Genomic DNA, 18,782 nt, shown 5'->3' with positions numbered 1-18,782 from the left:
TCCATGGTGCTGAAAAGAAAGCTCTGCTGTTGGGACAGCTTTATGTAGGCCCTAACAGTCTGTGGGCACCGTTTGAAACCGTTACAGTGCAATTAATGTATTGTTTAGTGCTGTGTCATGGCTTTGCTGGCATCGAAAACATGTTTTTGTTTGTTTGCCCCACCAAGATTTAAATGCTAAAATCTCCACTGATCACAATCTCTTTCAATAACGACAGGAACGGAGGAGGTATTTTATCCAGTGAGACTGCTAATGCCAACACTGCCATGTTAAGTTTTGTCAGACCTAGACCGAGGCACTGTCTCTATAAAAAGCTGAGCTGACTGCACCGACTGTGCTAGTGGCGGACTCAACTAAACTGGCCTGCACCTTATCTCATTGTGACCGTAGATTAAAAAAAAAGAAAAAAAAATATCACATAAAAAAGGTAACTGTAATAAAACGGTGAAAATGTGTTAAAACCCCAAATTAGTGAAATTAAAGTGGTCTAACTTTAGCAGGGAATCTGGTCACTAACGCCCCAGACTCTATTTGATAGTACCTGACTTGGATGTAAACAACACAAGGTCATAGCCAAAGATACAGTATTTATAGATTTCCTTCAGGGAACGCCTCCTCTGTGAAGTGCGCATGTGCACAAACCTTGCACTCCTTCTAAACAGCGCTATTTTTTAAGACTTTGGCAAAGGGTAAAGTCTATAAAACTTAATGCATTGTGTCCGTAACAGATTTTAGTTTTGGGAACAGAAAATGTATTGAGATCAGATGTTTCATCGATGAGAACATTTGCAGAATGTCGACACAGTTTCACCCAGTTCCATCCTCTCCCACTACTTGCCACTGGACTTCCTCTCTCTACCATATTTGGTGGTGAGAAAACGTTCTGAACGGATGCTTCAGCTTTATAACCCCTGTGGCGTGTCTGTGTTACCCATTCTGTCTGTGCCATAACCATAATTAACTACGGCAAGTAAAATGGGTCAATGCTAGGTATTTTTTGTGTATCCGCTTTCTGCACTGTCAGTGTCAACGTTTGGTTGTTGGGCCGAGTTGCTGGGAACAAACAATAATGATGTCGGAGCAGGAGGCTCTGAAGTGCTCCAATGCAAGAAACCGTGGAGGAACGCAGCGGGTTGAAGGGAAACTGCGAGCCAGTGTTGAAAAGGGAGATTACTATGAAGCTCACCAGATGTACAGAACCTTATTTTTTAGGTAAGAAATTTCAATTTTCGTTAGCCCGGTGAGATTATTAGTTCGCTTTTGGGCCTCCCCTTTCCAGATCGTTATGCTTGTTAACCTTGCTGCCTACATTTTAGTGTATGATTGGTATATTCAAGGTACTGCCCCACCCACTCGGGTCAGTCCTTCTTTTTGTTTGGACAGTTTTTTGCGTCAATCACTCCAAGTCACAAAATGGGACACAGCACGCGAGCAGCCTAGCTAATGTCGCAATATACGCTAGCTAGCTAGCCAGTCCATCTCGTTTTTCTAACTAGTTACCCATACGTGTACCTTTTTGTTTAGTAAAGATATAGTTCACTGACCTGACACACTGATAATCAGACTGTCATCTCCAGCCCAGTAACAATCATGTCAGATACAAGTAGTAGCTAACGCTAGCTGGCTATCTCGCTAGCTAGAGTGTGTGTAGTTAGCCAACGTGAGCAGGCTAGTTTGTTTTAGCTAACTTACATGTCCTAACCAGCTAACGTTAGCTAGCTAGTCGTCTTTGCTACACATTCACAATCAATTTAGCTATGTGTGTTGGTATTGCCCATGGTTTCTAACCTTCCATCACTATTTTAATAGCGATGGTCTGATCAGTCATTGGGTGTAATTCATTCACTTACTGTTGTACTTCAATGTTTTTGACTGTCATGACAGGTAGCCTAACTTCACATGAGAACTGTGTGTGCCTAGTAACTGACAGTTAACTGCGATTCACTGTTGTGTATTGAGAAATGTTGGCCCAGTGACTGAGTATTACTTTTCAGCCCTCATTATTTCATAGGCAGGGGGACCACCAGACTAACATCCATACTGTCACTCGGCTGATGTAAAAAGGGCTTTATAAATACATTTGATTGATACTGTCACTTGCTTAGCCTGGTTTCAATTCAGTTTGTCAGTGACATGACATTTGCCATCTCTGTTTGACACAGGTATATTTCACAAGCAAAGCACACCGATGCCAGGGAGTTGATGTACAATGGTGCCCAGCTCTTCTTCAGCTACAACCAGGTATAAGAAGTCATGACACTGGGGCATTCACTGCATTTCGGCTGTTTTTGTGGCATTGGCTATAGCAAATTTAATTATCCACAGCTAAACAGTTGTGAGTTCTGTGGCAAATTACAGGTTTTTGTCATACACAGCTTAACAGTGCTGCAGACCTGTCAATGTTGGTGCTAGAGTCTTTGGAGAAATCTGAGGCGAAGGTGGAGGACGAAGACTTAGGTGAGCTAACGTGTGTGTGTGTGTGTATATAATGAATTGTAGTTAAACAGTTTGAACACAGTTAGTGTCGGTGTGCCGTAGTCGCTGTGTTAAGCTCCTCTGGGTTGTAATTTCAGAGCACCTGGCTAAACTGTTCAGTTTGATGGACCCCAACTCCCCAGAGAGAGTAGCATTTGTGTCCCGCGCACTCAAGTGGTCCACAGGTGGCTCAGGGAAGCTGGGCGCCCCCAAACTGCATCAGCTCCTAGCAGTCACCTTGTGGAAAGGTATTCAGTAGAAAACTCTGAACATTAAACTGCAAGGTTATCATTTTCATGTTTCCTTGAACAGAGGTTGCATATGATATAATTATATCTGTTTAGAGCAAAACTACAGTGAGTCTCGCTACCACTTCTTGCACTCCTCTGATGGAGAGGGATGTGCCCAGATGCTGGTGGAGTACTCAGCACAGCGGGGCTTTCGCAGTGAGGTGGACATGTTTGTGGCACAGGCCGTCCTGCAGTAAGTCTGTCTCCCTGCACCCTCATCTGTTTTCATTCTGTCAACAAAAGCTGCTTGTTCTGCTGTTTAATTGCTTGTTCACCTCTGCCCCCCCCCCTCTTCCTGCTCAGGTTCCTCTGTTTAAAGAACAAAAACAGTGCGTCTGTAGTGTTCAGCACATATACACAGAAACACCCCTCAATAGAGAAGGATCCTCCCTTTGTGCAGCCCTTGCTCAACTTTATCTGGTTTCTCTTGCTGGCCGTGGATGGGTAAGGCCTTATCTATTCAACCACCAAAACCTTCAGGGAATAAAACACTGTTTTTCCAGGTTCTCATAAATGTGCCTCAACTTTTTCTGTTTTCCTCTGCAGAGGCAAATTAACAGTGTTCACGGTGCTATGTGAGCAGTATCAGCCTTCCCTGAAGAGGGACCCTATGTATAATGAGGTGAGCTTGACCCTTTAATGAGTGTTCCTCATGTAGCAATGTAACTCGGCATGGTGTCTAATGATCCCCCCCCCCTTCTCCTCTACCCCTCCTGTTACATTGACTGCCTGCTGCATCAGTATCTCGACAGGATAGGACAGCTTTTCTTCGGGGTGCCACCCAAACAGTCCTCATCATATGGTGGATTGCTAGGTAAGTGCTTGTGACTGTCATCTCTTAAATACCAGGCATGAACTAAGCAGTATTTTTACAAACTCATTCTGATCACCATTGAAAGCTGCTTTGGTGAAACGGTATGTTTGTTTCATTCAAGTGTGTTCTGTATCTGTCAGGAAACCTGTTGAACAGCCTGATGGGCTCAGGTGAGGGTGAGGATGAGGAGGGAGAGGAAGCACAGGAGCACGGCAGCCCCATTGAGCTGGACTGAGAGCACAGGGTAGTGCAAGGCTGACCCCACATCCAACAAGAACCCGAACAAAGAGCAGGCCAAACTATCCCCCTCAGCACTGCCTGGACTGCGCCAAAATGCAAACTCCTTCCGTTTGAGTTATGTTTGTTTTTTATATAGTTTTTGTTTCTTCGTTTTGGACAATTTTCTGTGTAGGTTTGTTTCTTTAAAAAGGATAAGAGAGCAACTGCAATCCTTCCTTCCCTGGACTTATTTTCTCTCATCCACAGGGACAGAAAAGATTCAACAATGGCTGTGTATTTATTTCAGCCATAATTCAACTCGTAAAATAACACATCAGCATGGTATACTACAACAACAAAGAAACCCTTTTCATTCTAGGGAGTGCTGCTTTTTCTCCTCATATACCATGCATCTTCCACAGGTGCAGGTAGTAATTTGTCTTCAAGAATTACTATAAACAACTTGTAATGTGGTAGTTGCATGGTGTAGAGAGGCATACCTGTCAGGCATCGTACACCTGGCTGCAAGCTAAAGCCGGACTTGACCATTACTCATAATCCATATGAAAGATTACGTGTGTTTACGTCGACAGGAGTAGACTGGTAGATGGCACAGGAGGTTGGTGGCACCTTAATTGGGGAGGACAAGCTCATGGTAATGGCTCGAGTGGAATGGTATAAAACACATGGTTTCTATGTGTTTGCCATTCCATTAGCGCTGTTCCAGCCATCATTAGGAGTCATCCTCCCCTCAGCAACCTCCACTGGTAGATGGGTATGCTCAGGTCATATACCTGTGTGTGTTAAATGTGTTTGGCATGTTCATGTGAATGCGAATCAGTTACGTTGAAGTCTTCTAATACATCGCCCCCCCCCCCCCGATACATTGTCAGATTGAGTTGGTGACTGTGCCATTTTGTCGGTCCAGATGTTTGAGACCAGAAAAAAAAAAAGAAATTTGAAAATACTAAGATAAAAAAACTTTAAAAATCCCAGCCTACTGTGGAATTATATTGTCTATATCCAGAAGCTTAATTATTAATCTCACATGGTTTGGTTTAAATATACCCCAGTATCCAACATGAAGACTCCTTTTACGTGTATAGAGTATACAGTGGTTGTTTAAGCCAGTTCTTTGGCATTTTCCACTGCTAACTTTATGTGTTTTGGGAATTTCTTGAATTCATGTTTAAGAGTGGTGAAAGGTTCTTATCTATTTTGGAATTGTAACTGCTATTAAAATTCTCACGTGACTCTTCCAAGCTAACAGACACATCCTTCAGGTATTGTTATTATAATGTTACATCTTTGATAACAGCCATGATGTCCATAAGTGTTACTACTATAACATATGCCATTTAGCAGACGTTTTTATCCAAAGCTACTCCGTGTGTATATTTTACGTATGGATGGTCCCAGCAGTAGAACACACTACCCTGGCTTTTCTAGCGTGTTGCTCTATCAACTGAGCCACAAAGGATCACTACAAATATCTCAGCTTAAAATAAATTCATGCCATTGGTTACATCATTATTCAATGCACTAACTCAACAAGATAAGTTGCCTGGATAGCATTAAAGGCCTGAATATATATTATTCCTTTTGGTGTGTGAGTAGGTACGGTAATGCGCAGAATATTTAGGGAACACTACCGGAGTTGAGGAATATGTGTGATCAAAGGCTTTTTTTGACAGACCGGGGCTCTGGCAAGCAAGCCAGCATGGTGAACATAACATTTGTTTTTTTTTTATTATTTCATTTGAATGCAAATGGGGGTTGTTTGCCTTTTTAAATGATTCACTAATTGAGTAAATAAACACAAATGGTGATAGCTTTTCTGTCCTCAGTCTTTTTAAAGAGTGCTGGGCTTGAATGAGTTGGTTGTTTTCGGAGGAGTCAAAACAAATACCCAATATCACGATTTTTTATTTTTTCAGACATTATTACAATAATATACAATGTTAGCGCAGAATGGAGAAACGTCATTTCAGTAGAAATACACAAGTATACAATCATTTGAAATGGAGTAAAGTTTAACGTCACTGTATGAATCAGGTATCTATAATGTTCGTTCATGGCATAGTAAGGAGCTCTTCCTATCTAGGATCAGTCTAGACTTGAGGGAGTTTCATATCAATCTGGCAATTAATTGATCAATTGATGTAACTTATTGGCTGGAGGCAACAAACCTAGTTTACTAGGTCCAAATTAAATACTGATGAAATATTGTAAAATCTGCAAGTGTATAGTCCTCCAGGGGCCTAGTTGACACCTAGAGGGCACTAAACAGATGCAGTTTTAAGGTGAGACAATCCCTACAGGGGATGTACAGTGTCTTCAGAAAGTATTCATACCCATTGACTTATTCAGCCTGAATTCAAAATTGATAAAAAAAATTTTTGTCTCACCCATCTACACACTACTTCAGAATGACAAAGTGAAAACATGTTTTTAGAAATGTTTGCTAATTTATTGAAAATGAAATACAGGTATCTAATTTACATAATTATTCACACCCCTGAGTTGATACTTTGTAGAAGCACCTTCGGCAGCTGTTAGTCTCTTAAGAGCTTTCCACACTTGGATTGTGCAACATTTGCCCATTATTTTCAAAATTCTTAAAGCTCTGTCAAGTTGGTTGTTGATCATTGCTAAACAACCATTTTCAGGTCTTGTAGATTTCAGTCAAAACTGTAACTCGGCCACTCAGGAACATTCACTGTCTTCTTGTTAAGCAACTCCAGTGTAGATTTGGCCTTCTGTTTTAGGTTATTGTCCTGCTGAAAGGTGAATTAATCTCCCAGTGTCTGGTGGAAAGCAGACTGAACTAGGTATTCCTCTAGGATTTTGCCTGTGCTTAGCTCCATTCCATTTATTTTTTATTCTGAAAAACTCCCCAGTCCTCAACGATTACAAGCATGCCCATAACATGATGCAGCCACCACTATACCTGAAAATATGGAGAGTGTTACTCAGTAATGTGTTTTATTGGATTTGCCCCAAACATAACACTTTGTATTCAGGACAAAAAGTTAACTTGCTTTACCACATTTTTTTGCAGTATTACTTGATGCAAACAGGATGCACGTTTTGGAATATTTTTATTCTGTTCAGGCTTCCTTCTTTTCACTCTGTCAATTAAGTTAGTATTGTGGAGTAACTTCAATGTTGTTGATCCATTTTTTCAGTTTCTCCTATCACAGATATTAAACTCTGTAACTGTTTTAAAGTAACCACTGGCCTCATGGTGAAATACCTGAGTGGTTTCCTTCCTCCCCAGTAACTGTGTTAGGAAAGACGCCTGTATCTTTGTAGTGACTGAGTGTATTGATACACCAAAGTGTAATTAATAACTTCACTATGCTCAAACAGATATTCAATGTCTGCTTTTTTATTTTTTACTCATCTACCAATAGGTGCCCTTCTTTGTGAGGCATTGGAAAACCTCGCTGGTCTTTGTGGTTGAGTCTGTGTTTGAAATTCACTGCTCGACTGAGGGACCTTACAGATGATTGTATGTGTGGGGTACGGAGATAAGTCATTCAAAAAAAATCACGTTACACTTATTACACACAGAGGGAGTCAATGCAACGTATGCGAGTTGTTAAGCAAATCTTTACTCCTGAACTGATTTATTTTTGACAAAACAAAGGGGTTGAATGCTTATTGACTTAATACTTTTCAGCTTTATATTTTTTATACATTTGTAAACATTTTGAATAACAATTCCATTTTGACATTATGGGGTATTGTGTGTAGGCCAGTGACAAAATAATCCAAATGTAATCATTTTAAAATTCAGGCTGTATCACAAAATGCTAAAGTCAAGGGGTGTGAAAACATTCTGAAGGCACTGTAGATGTATGGGACAGGGGATGTAGTTGATGGCCTCAGGTCCTAGACTGCAGGGTGAGGTGTTGAACCATGTCTGGCTGCTGGGCCTGACGCTTGATGAATTCTAGTGTCCTCACCTGTCAAGAAAAAGAGGGCGACTAAGACATAAACCATATTCTGTGTTGTGTATATAGAGATAGTGAATATCTATCCATGTTTTGTTCTTGCACCTAAAACTGCCTGTTTTACACTCACGGAGGTGCGTGTGTGGCTCAGATTCCACAGGTTGAGTTTGTTGTTACGTAGCTCCCCATGAGCCAAGAGGCAGCCAAACAGAGAAAAGGCTAGACTACCCTGTCTACGAACACTCTATGGCACAAAGAGGAAGAACATGATGGGATACGAGAGGACAGTTAAGTAAAACATGTTCTATGGAAAAATACAAAGAACATGTATAAGCAGCAACTTTGACTCCAATGATTCTTTCATTTCACTTTCTTCTATATTTCTGAAGTCTACTCTAAGAAATCAATATCATATGGTCCTCTGTAGCTCAGTTGGTAGAGCATGGGCTTGCAACATCAGGATAGTGGGTTGGATTCCCAGGACCACTCGTACTTAAAATGTATGCAAGCATGAGGTGGCAGGTGGTTAGACTAGTGGTTAAAGCTAGTGGTTAGGCTGCTGGATCGAATCCCCAAGCTGACAAGGTAAAAATATGTTGTTCTGCCTCTGAGCTAGGCAGTTAACCCACTGTTCCCCGGGTGTCTTTGGATGTCGATTATGGCAGCCCCCCACACCTCTCTGATTCAGTTTGAACACACCTACTCATTCAAAGTTATTATTATTTTATTTTTTTTACTATTTTCTACATTGTAGAATAATAGTGAAGACATCAAAACTATGAAATAACACATGGAATCATGTAGTAACCAAAACAAATAATCAAAATATACTTTATATTTGAGATTGTTCAAAGTAGCCATTCTTTTCCTTAATGACAGCTTTGCACATTCTTGGCATTCTCTCAACCAGCTTCATGAGGTTGTCACCTAGAATGCATTTCAATTAAAGTTAATTTGTAGAATTTCTTTCCTTAATGCATTTGAGCCAATCAGTTGTTGTGACAAGGTAGCGGTGGTATACAGCAACAACAGGGTAGGGGTGGTATACAGCAACAACAGGGTAGGGGTGGTATACAGCAACAACAGGGTAGCGGTGGTATACAGCAACAACAGGGCAGGGGTGGTATACAGAAACAACAGGGTAGTGGTGGTATACAGAAACAACAGGGTAGCGGTGGTATACAGCAACAACAGGGTAGAGGTGGTATACAGCAACAACAGGGTAGCGGTGGTATACAGCAACAACAGGGTAGGGGTGGTATACAGCAACAACAGGGTAGGGGTGGTATACAGCAACAACAGGGTAGGGGAGGTATACAGCAACAACAGGGTAGGGGTGGTATACAGAAGAAACGACAGTCCATCATTACTTTAAGACACGGACGTCAGTCAATCCGGAACTATTCAAGTGCAGTCGCAAAACCAAGAGTCACGTCTGGAGGAAACCTGGCACCATCCCTACGGTGAAGCATGGTGGTGGCAGCATCATGTTGTGGAGATGTTTTTCAACAGCAGGGACTGGGGGACTAGTCAGGATCGAGGCAAAGATGAAAGGAGCAAAGTACAGAGAGATCCTTGATAAAAACATGCTCCTGAGTGCTCAGGACCTCACTCCCAAATGCTTCACAATGTATTTCTTTGTAGGCTATATCCTTAAATTAATAGGCCATACCATCTGGTTTGCACTTAGGACAATGACCCAACAGGACAATGACCCAATACACCTCCAGGCTGTGTAAGGGCTATTTGACCAAGAAGGAGCGTGATGGAGTGCTGCATCAGATGACCTGGCCTCCACAATCACCCGACCTCAACCCAATTGAGATGGTTTGGGATGAGTTGGACCGCAGTGTGAAGGAAAAGCAGCCAACAAGTGCTCAGCATATGTGGGAACTCCTTCAAGACTGTTGGAAAAGCATTCCAGGTGAAGCTGGTTGAGAGAATGTCAAGAGTGTGCAAAGCTGTCATCAAGGCAGAGGGTGGCTCCTTTGAAGAATCTAAACTCTAAAATATGTTTTAACATTTTTTTGGTTACTACATGATTCCATAATTGTTTTTCATAGTTTTGATGTCTTCACTATTATTCTACAATATAGAAAATAGTTTTACAACATAAAGAAAAACCCTTGAATGTGGTGTATCCAAACTTTGACTGGTACTGTAGATAGTGCTGTGGTGTGACAAACCCTGACAAAAGCAGCAGTCTCATGGGAGTGGCTCCCCCTCATAACATGGCTTGTCTCCACGGCCAGCTGGTTCACAGCCTGAAAAGAAGACAATAAGCTGAGTGCATATACAGTATGCGCTCTATGTGTAACCTTTGGAAAATTATTACAACGTTTAACTAGATCGATATCAACTGTCAAAAGAAGTTGGTTTGTATTGCAATTACAGAACTACATACAAGTTAATAAAGGTCAACCATGTCTAGGTGTGGTCTTGGTGTCGCGTCTATGTCTGTGCACACACAGATAAGACGATGTAGATAAGGGCTTATGAGGGGGTATGGTTGGCCCCTTGGCTGTTCTCACGTGGAGGGGGGGGGGGGATCACTGTTTGTCAGCCTTGGAAATGCAGGAGAAGTAGTGCATGAGGACCCAGAGGTGGGGTAGTCAGTCAGACACTCACCATGCGTATGAAGCCATTGATCAGAAAGGCCAGAGGCAAATCTCTTCTCATCCTCCAGAGTCAGTGCGCTAAAGGACACAGAGAGTGTAGGGTCACTTTATAACACACCCACCCACAGTTCACTACTTACTTTACAGAGTCGTGCATGGTCTTACAGACGTGCAGTAGAGAATTGAGGATAACAGGGTCTCTAGTGTGCTCCTGTTGGTGTCTGAAGGGACAGACACAGGCAGACATTCGGGATAGACACATGGATACATGCACAGAAGCAAATTAAGTTCACATAGAAAAGAGTTGAAGAGATATTTAGCTTGGGTGTCATTAGCCACGTAGCATGACATTAATGAAGGTGTTGCCTAAACCAGATGTACTTGATGAAGATGTCCATGATGGAGAGACACACCTCCACCCTGACGCTGTCCTTCTGGGACATGTCCACGAAGGGAAGGAAACGCTCCTAAGGGAGAATCATAGAGAAACTAATTAGATCGATCCATTGACAAACATGAGTGATTGTGTGAGACTGGAGAATATCAAACCAAGTCGTACCATGGAGAAGAGGTATAGAGAAGTCATGAAAGTAGGTGAGGATCTTCCTTATCACGGACTGGAGCTGAGCATGGGCATCCTCAAAGGCACGATCCGGCATAATGTGCTTGATGATGTCAGAGAGCACAGTGTTGACCTCACGTTTCTGAGAGAAAGAGGAAATAAGGATTATACTAGCATGAATCATTTGGAGACCCTGATGCTTACAACTCTTTCATTGGTAGTCTGTTTTGGAATGGGTGGCCAGTAATAAACTGGTGCTGAACATCTCTAAAACTAAGAGCATTGTATTTGGTACAAATCATTCCCTAAGGTCTAGACCTCAGCTGAACCTGGTAATGAATGGAATGGCTATTGAACAAGTTGTGGAGACAAAATTACTTGGTGTTACCTTAGATTGTAAACTGTCATGGTCAAAACATAGATTCAATGGTTGTAAAGATGGGGAGAGGTCTGTCCGTGATAAAGAGATGGTCTGCTTTTTTGACACCACACTCCAAAAAGCAAGTCCAGCAGGCTCTAGTTTAGACTTATCTTGATTATTGTCCAGTCATGTGGTGCAGTGCTGCAAGGAAAGACCTAGTTAAGCTGCAGCTGGCCCAGAACAGAGCGGCATGTCTTGCGCTTCATTGTAATCAGAGGGCTGATATAAATACTATGTATGCCAGACTCTCTTGGTTAGGAGTTGAGGAGAGACCGACTGCATCACTTCATCTTTTTAGAAGAAACATTGTTTTGAAAATCCCAAATTGTTTGCATAGTCAATTTACACACAGCTCTGACACACACACTTAACCCACCAGACATGCCACCAGGGGTCTTTTCACAGTCCCCAAATTCAGAACAAATTCAAGCGTACATAATTATATGGAGCCATTGCATGGAACTCCGTTGCACCTCATATTGCTCAAGTGAACAGGGAATCTGGTCTCAAAAACAGATAAAGCAGCACCTCACGGCACAACGCCTCTCCCCTATTTGACCTAGATAGTTTGTGTGCGTGCATTGATATGTAGGCGACTTATGCTTTTTTGTAAAAACATTTTTTTATGTAGTTCTGTGTTTGTCTATTGATGTTCTGTATTATGTCATGTTTCATGTTTTGTGTTGATCCCAGGAAGAGTAGCTGCTGCTTTTGCAACAGCTAATGGGGATCCTATTAAAACACCCACAGTGAAGTGACGACAGGTGAACTCCACCCTGATCTCAGCACAGTTGATGTAATCCTGGAATAAGAGAAGGTAACATTTACAACCTGACCATTTGCCCATGTGCACCACAAAGCATGTCTTCATTGTCTAATAGGGTTATTATTTGTTGTGCACCTGTGTACTGTGCACTTTGGCGATGACCTTATTATATAGAGCCAATCCTAAATGTATTATTGATACTGTCGCATACCTAACTAAAAGTCAGCGTTCCCCAAGAGAGGATGGCTTTCACTTCAGCAGTGATAAATTCAACTTCTTTGATCAAAAGATCATGATCATCAGAAAGCAAATTATGGTCTCCTCTTTAAATCTGCGTATTTCTCCAAAGCTCAGTTGTCCTGAGTCTGCACAACACTGCCGTGACCTAGGATCAAGAGAGACACTCAAGTTTTTTAATACTATATCTCTTGACACATTGATGAAAATAGTATTGGCCTCTAAACCTTCAAGCTGCATACTGGACCCTATTCCAACTAAACTACTGAAAGAGCTGCTTCCTGTGCTTGCCCTCCTATGTTGAACATAATAAACGGCTCTCTATCCACCAGATGTGTACCAAACTCACAAAAAGTTGCAGTAACAAAGCCTCTGTTGAAAAATCCAAACTTTGACCCAGGAAATATAAAAAACTATAAGGCTCTGCATCTGTCCTCGCGCTCCTAGATCTTAGTGCTGCTTTTGATACCATCGATCACCACAGTCTTTTGGAGAGATTGGAAACCCAAATTGGTCTACACAGACAAGTTCTGTCCTTGTTTAGATCTTATCTGTCTCTGTGGATGGTTTGTCATCTGACAAATCAACTGTAAACGTAGGTGTTCCCCAAAGTTCAGTTTTTGCACCACTACTGTTTTCACTATATATTTTATCTCTTGGTGATGTCATTCGGAAACATAATGTTAACTTTCACTGCTATGCGGACGACACACAGCTGTACATTTCGATGAAACATGGTGAAGCCCCAAAATTGCCCACCCTGGAAGCCTGTGTTTAAGACATAAGGAAGTGGATGGCGTCAAATGTTTTACTTTCAAACTCGGACAAAACAGAGATACCTAGTTCTAGGTCCCAAGAAACAATGAGATCTTCTGTTGGATTGGACAATTCATCTTGATGGTTGTACAGTCATCTCAAATAAAACTGTGAAGGACTGCGTTATCAAGAATATTTCAATGACAGCTTTTTTCCATCTTCGTAACATTGCAAAAATCTCAAACTTTCTGTCCAAAAATGATTCAGAAAAATTAATCCATGCTTAGACTTAGATTAGACTACTGCAATGCTCTACTTTCTGGCTACCTGGATAAAGCACTAAATACACTTAAATTAGTGCTAAACACGGCTGCTAGAATCTTGACAAGAACCACAAAATGTTGATCATGCCTCAGGACTACCTGGCCTGATGACTCCTTGCTGTCCACAGTCCACCTGGTCGTTTACTTTTGAGGTGCTGACCTGTTGCACCCTCTATAACCACTGTGATTATTATTATTTGACCCTGCTGGTCATCTATGAACGTTTGAAAATCTTGGCCATGTACTGTTAAAATCTGGAGAAAAAACCCCACTTCTCTTAAGTGCAGGAACCTCATATTATTTTGATATATATATTTTGCAAATATTGCAGTGTGCTTGTATTAATGCAGGTCAATCAATCAATCAAATGTATTTATAAAGCCCTTTTTACATCAGCCGATGTCACAAAGTGCTGTACAGAAACCCAGCGTAAAACCCCAAAAAGCAAGCATTGCAGATGTTGAAGCACGGTGGCTAGGAAAAACTCCCTAGAATGGAAGGAACCTCGGAAGAAACCTGGAGAGGAAACAGGCTCTGAGGGGTGGCCAGTCCTCTTCTGGCTGTGCCGGGTGGAGACTACGTTGATGCTGAATGTTGTTTGTCAGAAAGCCGACTTCGAGAAAAAAAAAAAAAAACAACGTTGACGGCTTCTGACTAGTTATGACAGCAAGTACACGCATTTGAATTTGCTGTTATGCATCTAGCTATGTTAGTTCAATGTGATGTTTATACTCTTAAGATTTAAAGAACAGCAAATACCGATTTTTGACCAGAAAATAGGTATCTGCACAGATGCCGTATCTTTCTAGTCATATGACGTCTCCACTTCCTGCTTGGAGTATCAATTTTGAGACAACGCTGTTTTCTCCTCTAATAAGAAATGTTTCCAGATATAATTTATGGTAGTCATGAAACGTGAAAATTCAAAAAGTATGGATGATGTAGCGCAGCTTGAATCAATCAACAGATTAGCAGGGAACGGTTTTATTGACATCTTGAAAAGTACAAAAAAAAATGCATTTCCCAAGATCCAATGCATGCCCGAAGGGGTACGACGTCTCGAGGATTTTTGACACAAAATAAGATTGTCTGCTTCCGCGCGCGATTTATAATGTTTTGCTCACTTTGCGAAATCTCTTGAGTGTAGCTAACATTTCACAGTTATAATGACTTGAATGTCAATGCATTTAACCTAGCTGGTCCTATTTTCTCGGGAGATAAGGTGAGTGAAATATTTTGATTATTGGCATATCAATGGTGTCAGTACTAGTAATTAGCCAGCTAGTTATCATAGCTCGCTGCTAGCGAGCCATCATAAAATGGTAATATTTTGCAATCAACACACATCTCAGATTGTAATCAAATGTCATGGAGCGGCCTGCCAGCGGAAAACTGAGCAATCAAGATTGCCAGGCTGGTGGCACCCTATCAACATTGTTTGTGGTAGCCAGCGGCAACAAATATTAACGTGACAGTGAGAATGCTTGTCTGTGCCTTAAAGCGGCAATCGGAGGTTGAAACAAGAAACATAGTCCCCTAGTCCTGCCACCTTTTTCGGGAAAAAGTCTGAGAAATGGGTCTGGAGAAATGTTAGCTCTCAATCTCAAATTAATCAGCAGAGCTATGGACACAATGACTGAGCCATCCATGGCATTAAAATGATCGTTTTAACCACGTTGATGCTATATAGGGTTTGTTTTAAAACATTTGAGTAATGGTTCAGGATGGGGTGCGACAGTTGAACTAAGCTCATGAGACATTTATAAGTGAAATTCTTCAATAATTGATGGGTAAATGTAATTAATTGATGTCCAAAAATGTATGTAGTAACTGCAGATTGCCCCTTTTTAACGTTAGAGAACCCTGTAAAATGAAGACTAGAAAGAAGTTAGGGCTATGTTAGTTGTGCAGTCAGCGCAGAGCTGCAGACATTCCAAATATTTTGAGTGTTGATGGTGTGAATGTGATCATAGAAATGTAGTACTTTAGGATGTAGAACGTACTGTTCAGTCCTGACTGCATTAACATTCTATTTTGCGGATTGTTTTCTTAATATGTGAATGTCATTTGCATCCTTTCGGATTGTAGAATGAGGCCATTTTCTGGAGTACAAAAACCCCAATAAACAACTCCATCATTCCCTGGGCCCAGTGCTGTCAACACTGGTGTAAATGTTTACCCCGAGGACAGAACGAAGAGACAGCAATGGCACAGAGAGAGAAAAGTCTTGAGCAGAAGCATCAAACAGACTGACGTGTCTGTTTAGAGTTGTCAGTGCAGCTTGCCAGTTGCAAGGCCTGTGCTGCACACAAATATGCTAAGCCCGTTTCAGGGACAGACAGGGGCAAGTCTTTTTACCCTGGCAGAGCAGAGGAGACCATTTCCTTGCTGGGCAGATTTGGAAGTTGCCATAGACTGCCCTCACTGCCTTAAAGAGCTTAATTGTTGTGTTTTAAAACTGAGAATTAAGGGGTTAATCTGAGATTGAGGAAAAACAAGCTTTCTGATGGTGATGATCAGGTTTAGAGATTGATTGCATGTTCACATTTTGTTCATACTGGTTTGTTCCAATATGTCACTGAACTCTACCTTTTGGAAATTCATGTGTAGTTGGTAGGTAGTCAACAACAGCCTGTCGATTTGGCAGGAAATCACCCCTAATCTTTTCCAGTTCCACGCAGCTTTTCTATGACTGGCATGCTGCCATATGCTGATCAATGATCTCCGTAATACTGGGTGACCTCATGGTCACCTGTTGGCATTATTAGATTTCTGTCATTCTATCTGCGCAGGTTGGAAAGGGGGATTACATACTCTGCATATTGACAACAGAGGGGGCAGTTGTAGGCCAACAGCTGGCCACAGTGAAGGTCCCAGCATTATAAATGATGATTCGGCCATACAAATGTAATTAAAAGTTGGAATGAATGCCTCTCTTCACTTTTCTGGAAATTGCACAATTTAAAGCGAAAAATGATTTCCCCAAGCCTCCAGTGAAGAGGGAAACAACTTCCCCTCTAGTTATGGCTAAACCTTGCCTAATGTAGCCTCCCAAAAGGCAAAAATATTTGGTCGCTAGATGTTGAACTAAGGTTGCTATAGTATGTTAACAAGATGGTCTACTTCTGTTTTGTTGTTCACTCGCCTCACTCAAAAAATAATCATCTGTAAAACATTTAACAAAATGTGTATGGCCTTAGTGTACTGGAGAGCCTAACCAATGTTTCCCCCTTATCAGTGTAACTAATACTCACTTTCATGAAATTGATGCCCCGAATGGCTGTCCACTTATTCCCCTCTTAGGAAATTCATCCTTGGGCTTTTGGTGTCTTATAAGGTTACTGGTTTTGCATACCCAAGGTCTTTCAATAGAAGGCTCGGCCACAGAACTGTATTTCTAATGAATTATTAACATTGTAAGTTTTGTGAGAGTGGACACACTCATTACCTGATAGCCCTGTCCCATTTTCTGGACATGCATCGTTTGGTTCCATTGGAAACGGCACTCACCTGGTTTTAATTACTTTAATGCCTTGTCGTCGCTCTGTGGAGAGGAAGACTGCGCTGAGCAGACATCTCTTGATGAGCTTTTCTAGGTCTTGGAGAGCTGGTTGTTGTTTAAGCATTTAAAGGGATACTTCAGGATTTTGGCAAATACCATCTTTATGTCTCTGTGTCCAGTATGAAGGAAGATGGAGGTAGTTTCGCAAGCTAATGCAGTTAGCAATTTAGCTTGTTAACATCTTCCTTCAAACTGCACACAGAGACTTAAAAATGGTATCAACGAGTTCATCTGACTCTGGGGAAATAAAGGGCCTCATTGCCAAAATCCTGAAGTATCCCTTTAACTGAGAGTTCTAAAGTATTTTTTAAGGAGAGTAGAATTCCACCCTCTTTGTATTGTACACATGTTTTATTCAGACAGATTAGAATTAATGGAGGATCTTGATGAGGAGAAGAACACATTAGGAAGGGTGGATGCGGGAATTGAACCCTGGTCTCCGAAGTCGCAGTATGTGTCGAGCTGGGAGTGTTACCACTCAACCGTGGGTTGTATTTCTCAAAGAGTGATGCCGATGACATCATCTGCAATATGAATGACTGTACATTCCAAGTTCTTCTTTCCGGTCATAGTAGTTTTTCCACCTGCTTCTGTGTTGTGTGTCTCTGGAAGACTGGGCCATGCGCAGCTGGAGGTGGCAGTTCTCCAGGATGATGAGCCTTTGCCTGCACTGGTGCCGGCTGTGTCCTAAGCGAGGGGTGCGCCCCAGCAAGCCCCGGAGGAAGCTAGGAGAGCTGTGGAGCTACTGGAAGCTGCTGCTCAACTCCCTCTACTTCAACAGCCTCACCAACTCTGACACCTACCTGGACTGTGTCTTTGAACCCATCTACTGGATTGTGGACACTGTGACTCGCTGGTTTGGGGTGGTAAGTCAATAGATCACCTTTCTGATACATTTGAGTCATTTAACAGATGCTCTTATCCAGAGCAACTTTCAGGAACCGTTAGGGTCAAGTGCCTTAAGGGCATGTCAACAGATTTTTCACCTAGTTGGATTGGGAATTCAAACCAGCAACCTTTCGGTTACTGGCCCAACGCTCTTAACTGCTAGGCTATCTGCTGCCCTGTCTGTAGATGTACAGTCAAATAGGTTTGTTTTAATGTAGTTAATTAAAAAAGGAAAGTTATTTAAATATCCCATGTTTGGTTACATTAACCTTTTTGCTCTTCCATTTTTTTCCCCACAGTTTTTTCGCCTTTCACGCTCCCTCATGAGTTGTTCCCTCTGTCCGTGTCCTCCTCTCCTCTGTTCCCAGGTATTTGTGTGCCTGGTGATTGCCCTCACCAGCTCTGTGGTGGTCGTTGTCTACCTGTGCCTGTTGCCTGTTATCCTCAACACCTACCCCCTACTGTGGATCATCTGGCACCTCACCTATGGCCACTGGGTCCTCATGATGGTCCTCTTCCACTACTACAAGGCCACCACCACCTCCCCTGGACACCCACCACAGGTGAGGTGCCTGCTCTAATGCCTGCAGAAAATTGGTTTTGTGAAGACAGGCAATAGGCAGTTTTAGGTGTGGTTGTGAAATAACGGTCTTCTATTTCCTTTTTTTTTGTTTGTTTCTCAGGTTAAAAGTGATACACCGTCAGTGACCATCTGTAAGAAATGCATCGTCCCCAAACCAGCCAGGACTCACCACTGCAGCATCTGCAATACGTAAGTTCAAGACTCTCTGTCAGTCGTTAGATGACGTCATCAAGAAATACAAAACCTCTACTGGTTAGCTCTAGTCCATGGTGCAAGTCAATCACAATGAGCGACTTTCTTTCATTCCAG

General features: G+C 41.9%; 3 protein-coding genes across 5 annotated transcripts in view; 2 read left to right on the top strand and 1 right to left on the bottom strand.

The window, feature by feature from the left end:
* The first annotated feature begins 852 nt into the window (after positions 1 to 852).
* On the top strand, positions 853 to 5,629 carry LOC135505093 (Golgi to ER traffic protein 4 homolog). The gene is made up of 9 exons (XM_064924172.1): positions 853 to 1,212; positions 2,163 to 2,241; positions 2,376 to 2,457; positions 2,574 to 2,723; positions 2,820 to 2,958; positions 3,069 to 3,209; positions 3,312 to 3,387; positions 3,507 to 3,579; positions 3,720 to 5,629. The coding sequence occupies exons 1-9, from the start codon at positions 1,070 to 1,072 to the stop codon at positions 3,812 to 3,814; spliced, it is 978 nt and encodes a 325-aa protein (XP_064780244.1). The 5' UTR covers positions 853 to 1,069; the 3' UTR covers positions 3,815 to 5,629.
* A 1,826-nt stretch (positions 5,630 to 7,455) lies between these two features.
* Positions 7,456 to 10,207, bottom strand: LOC135503758 (VPS35 endosomal protein-sorting factor-like). Its single transcript, XM_064921899.1, has 4 exons — positions 10,162 to 10,207; positions 9,944 to 10,021; positions 7,888 to 8,001; positions 7,456 to 7,769 (listed from the first exon to the last, which is right to left on the bottom strand). The coding sequence occupies exons 2-4, from the start codon at positions 9,983 to 9,985 to the stop codon at positions 7,689 to 7,691; spliced, it is 237 nt and encodes a 78-aa protein (XP_064777971.1). The 5' UTR covers positions 9,986 to 10,021; positions 10,162 to 10,207; the 3' UTR covers positions 7,456 to 7,688.
* A 3,796-nt stretch (positions 10,208 to 14,003) lies between these two features.
* The window catches only part of LOC135505091 (palmitoyltransferase ZDHHC16B-like), a 12,502-nt gene continuing 7,723 nt past the window's right edge, over positions 14,004 to 18,782 (top strand). The window contains exons 1-4 of one of the 3 annotated variants that reach the window (XM_064924167.1): positions 14,004 to 14,148; positions 17,615 to 17,868; positions 18,259 to 18,453; positions 18,574 to 18,662. In XM_064924167.1, coding sequence (XP_064780239.1) covers positions 17,623 to 17,868; positions 18,259 to 18,453; positions 18,574 to 18,662 — 530 coding nt within the window. In that variant the 5' untranslated portion in view covers positions 14,004 to 14,148; positions 17,615 to 17,622. Of the gene's footprint in view, positions 14,149 to 14,168; positions 14,663 to 17,614; positions 17,869 to 18,258; positions 18,454 to 18,573; positions 18,663 to 18,782 lie in introns of those variants that run through there. The other 2 variants (XM_064924168.1, XM_064924166.1) reach the window with 2 other exon arrangements.

This window comes from Oncorhynchus masou, chromosome 18 (genome assembly GCF_036934945.1).
Source record: "Oncorhynchus masou masou isolate Uvic2021 chromosome 18, UVic_Omas_1.1, whole genome shotgun sequence".
Lineage (NCBI taxonomy): Eukaryota > Metazoa > Chordata > Actinopteri > Salmoniformes > Salmonidae > Oncorhynchus > Oncorhynchus masou.
Note: the sequence above shows the minus strand (reverse complement) of the source record. Positions and strands in the feature narration are given on the sequence as shown.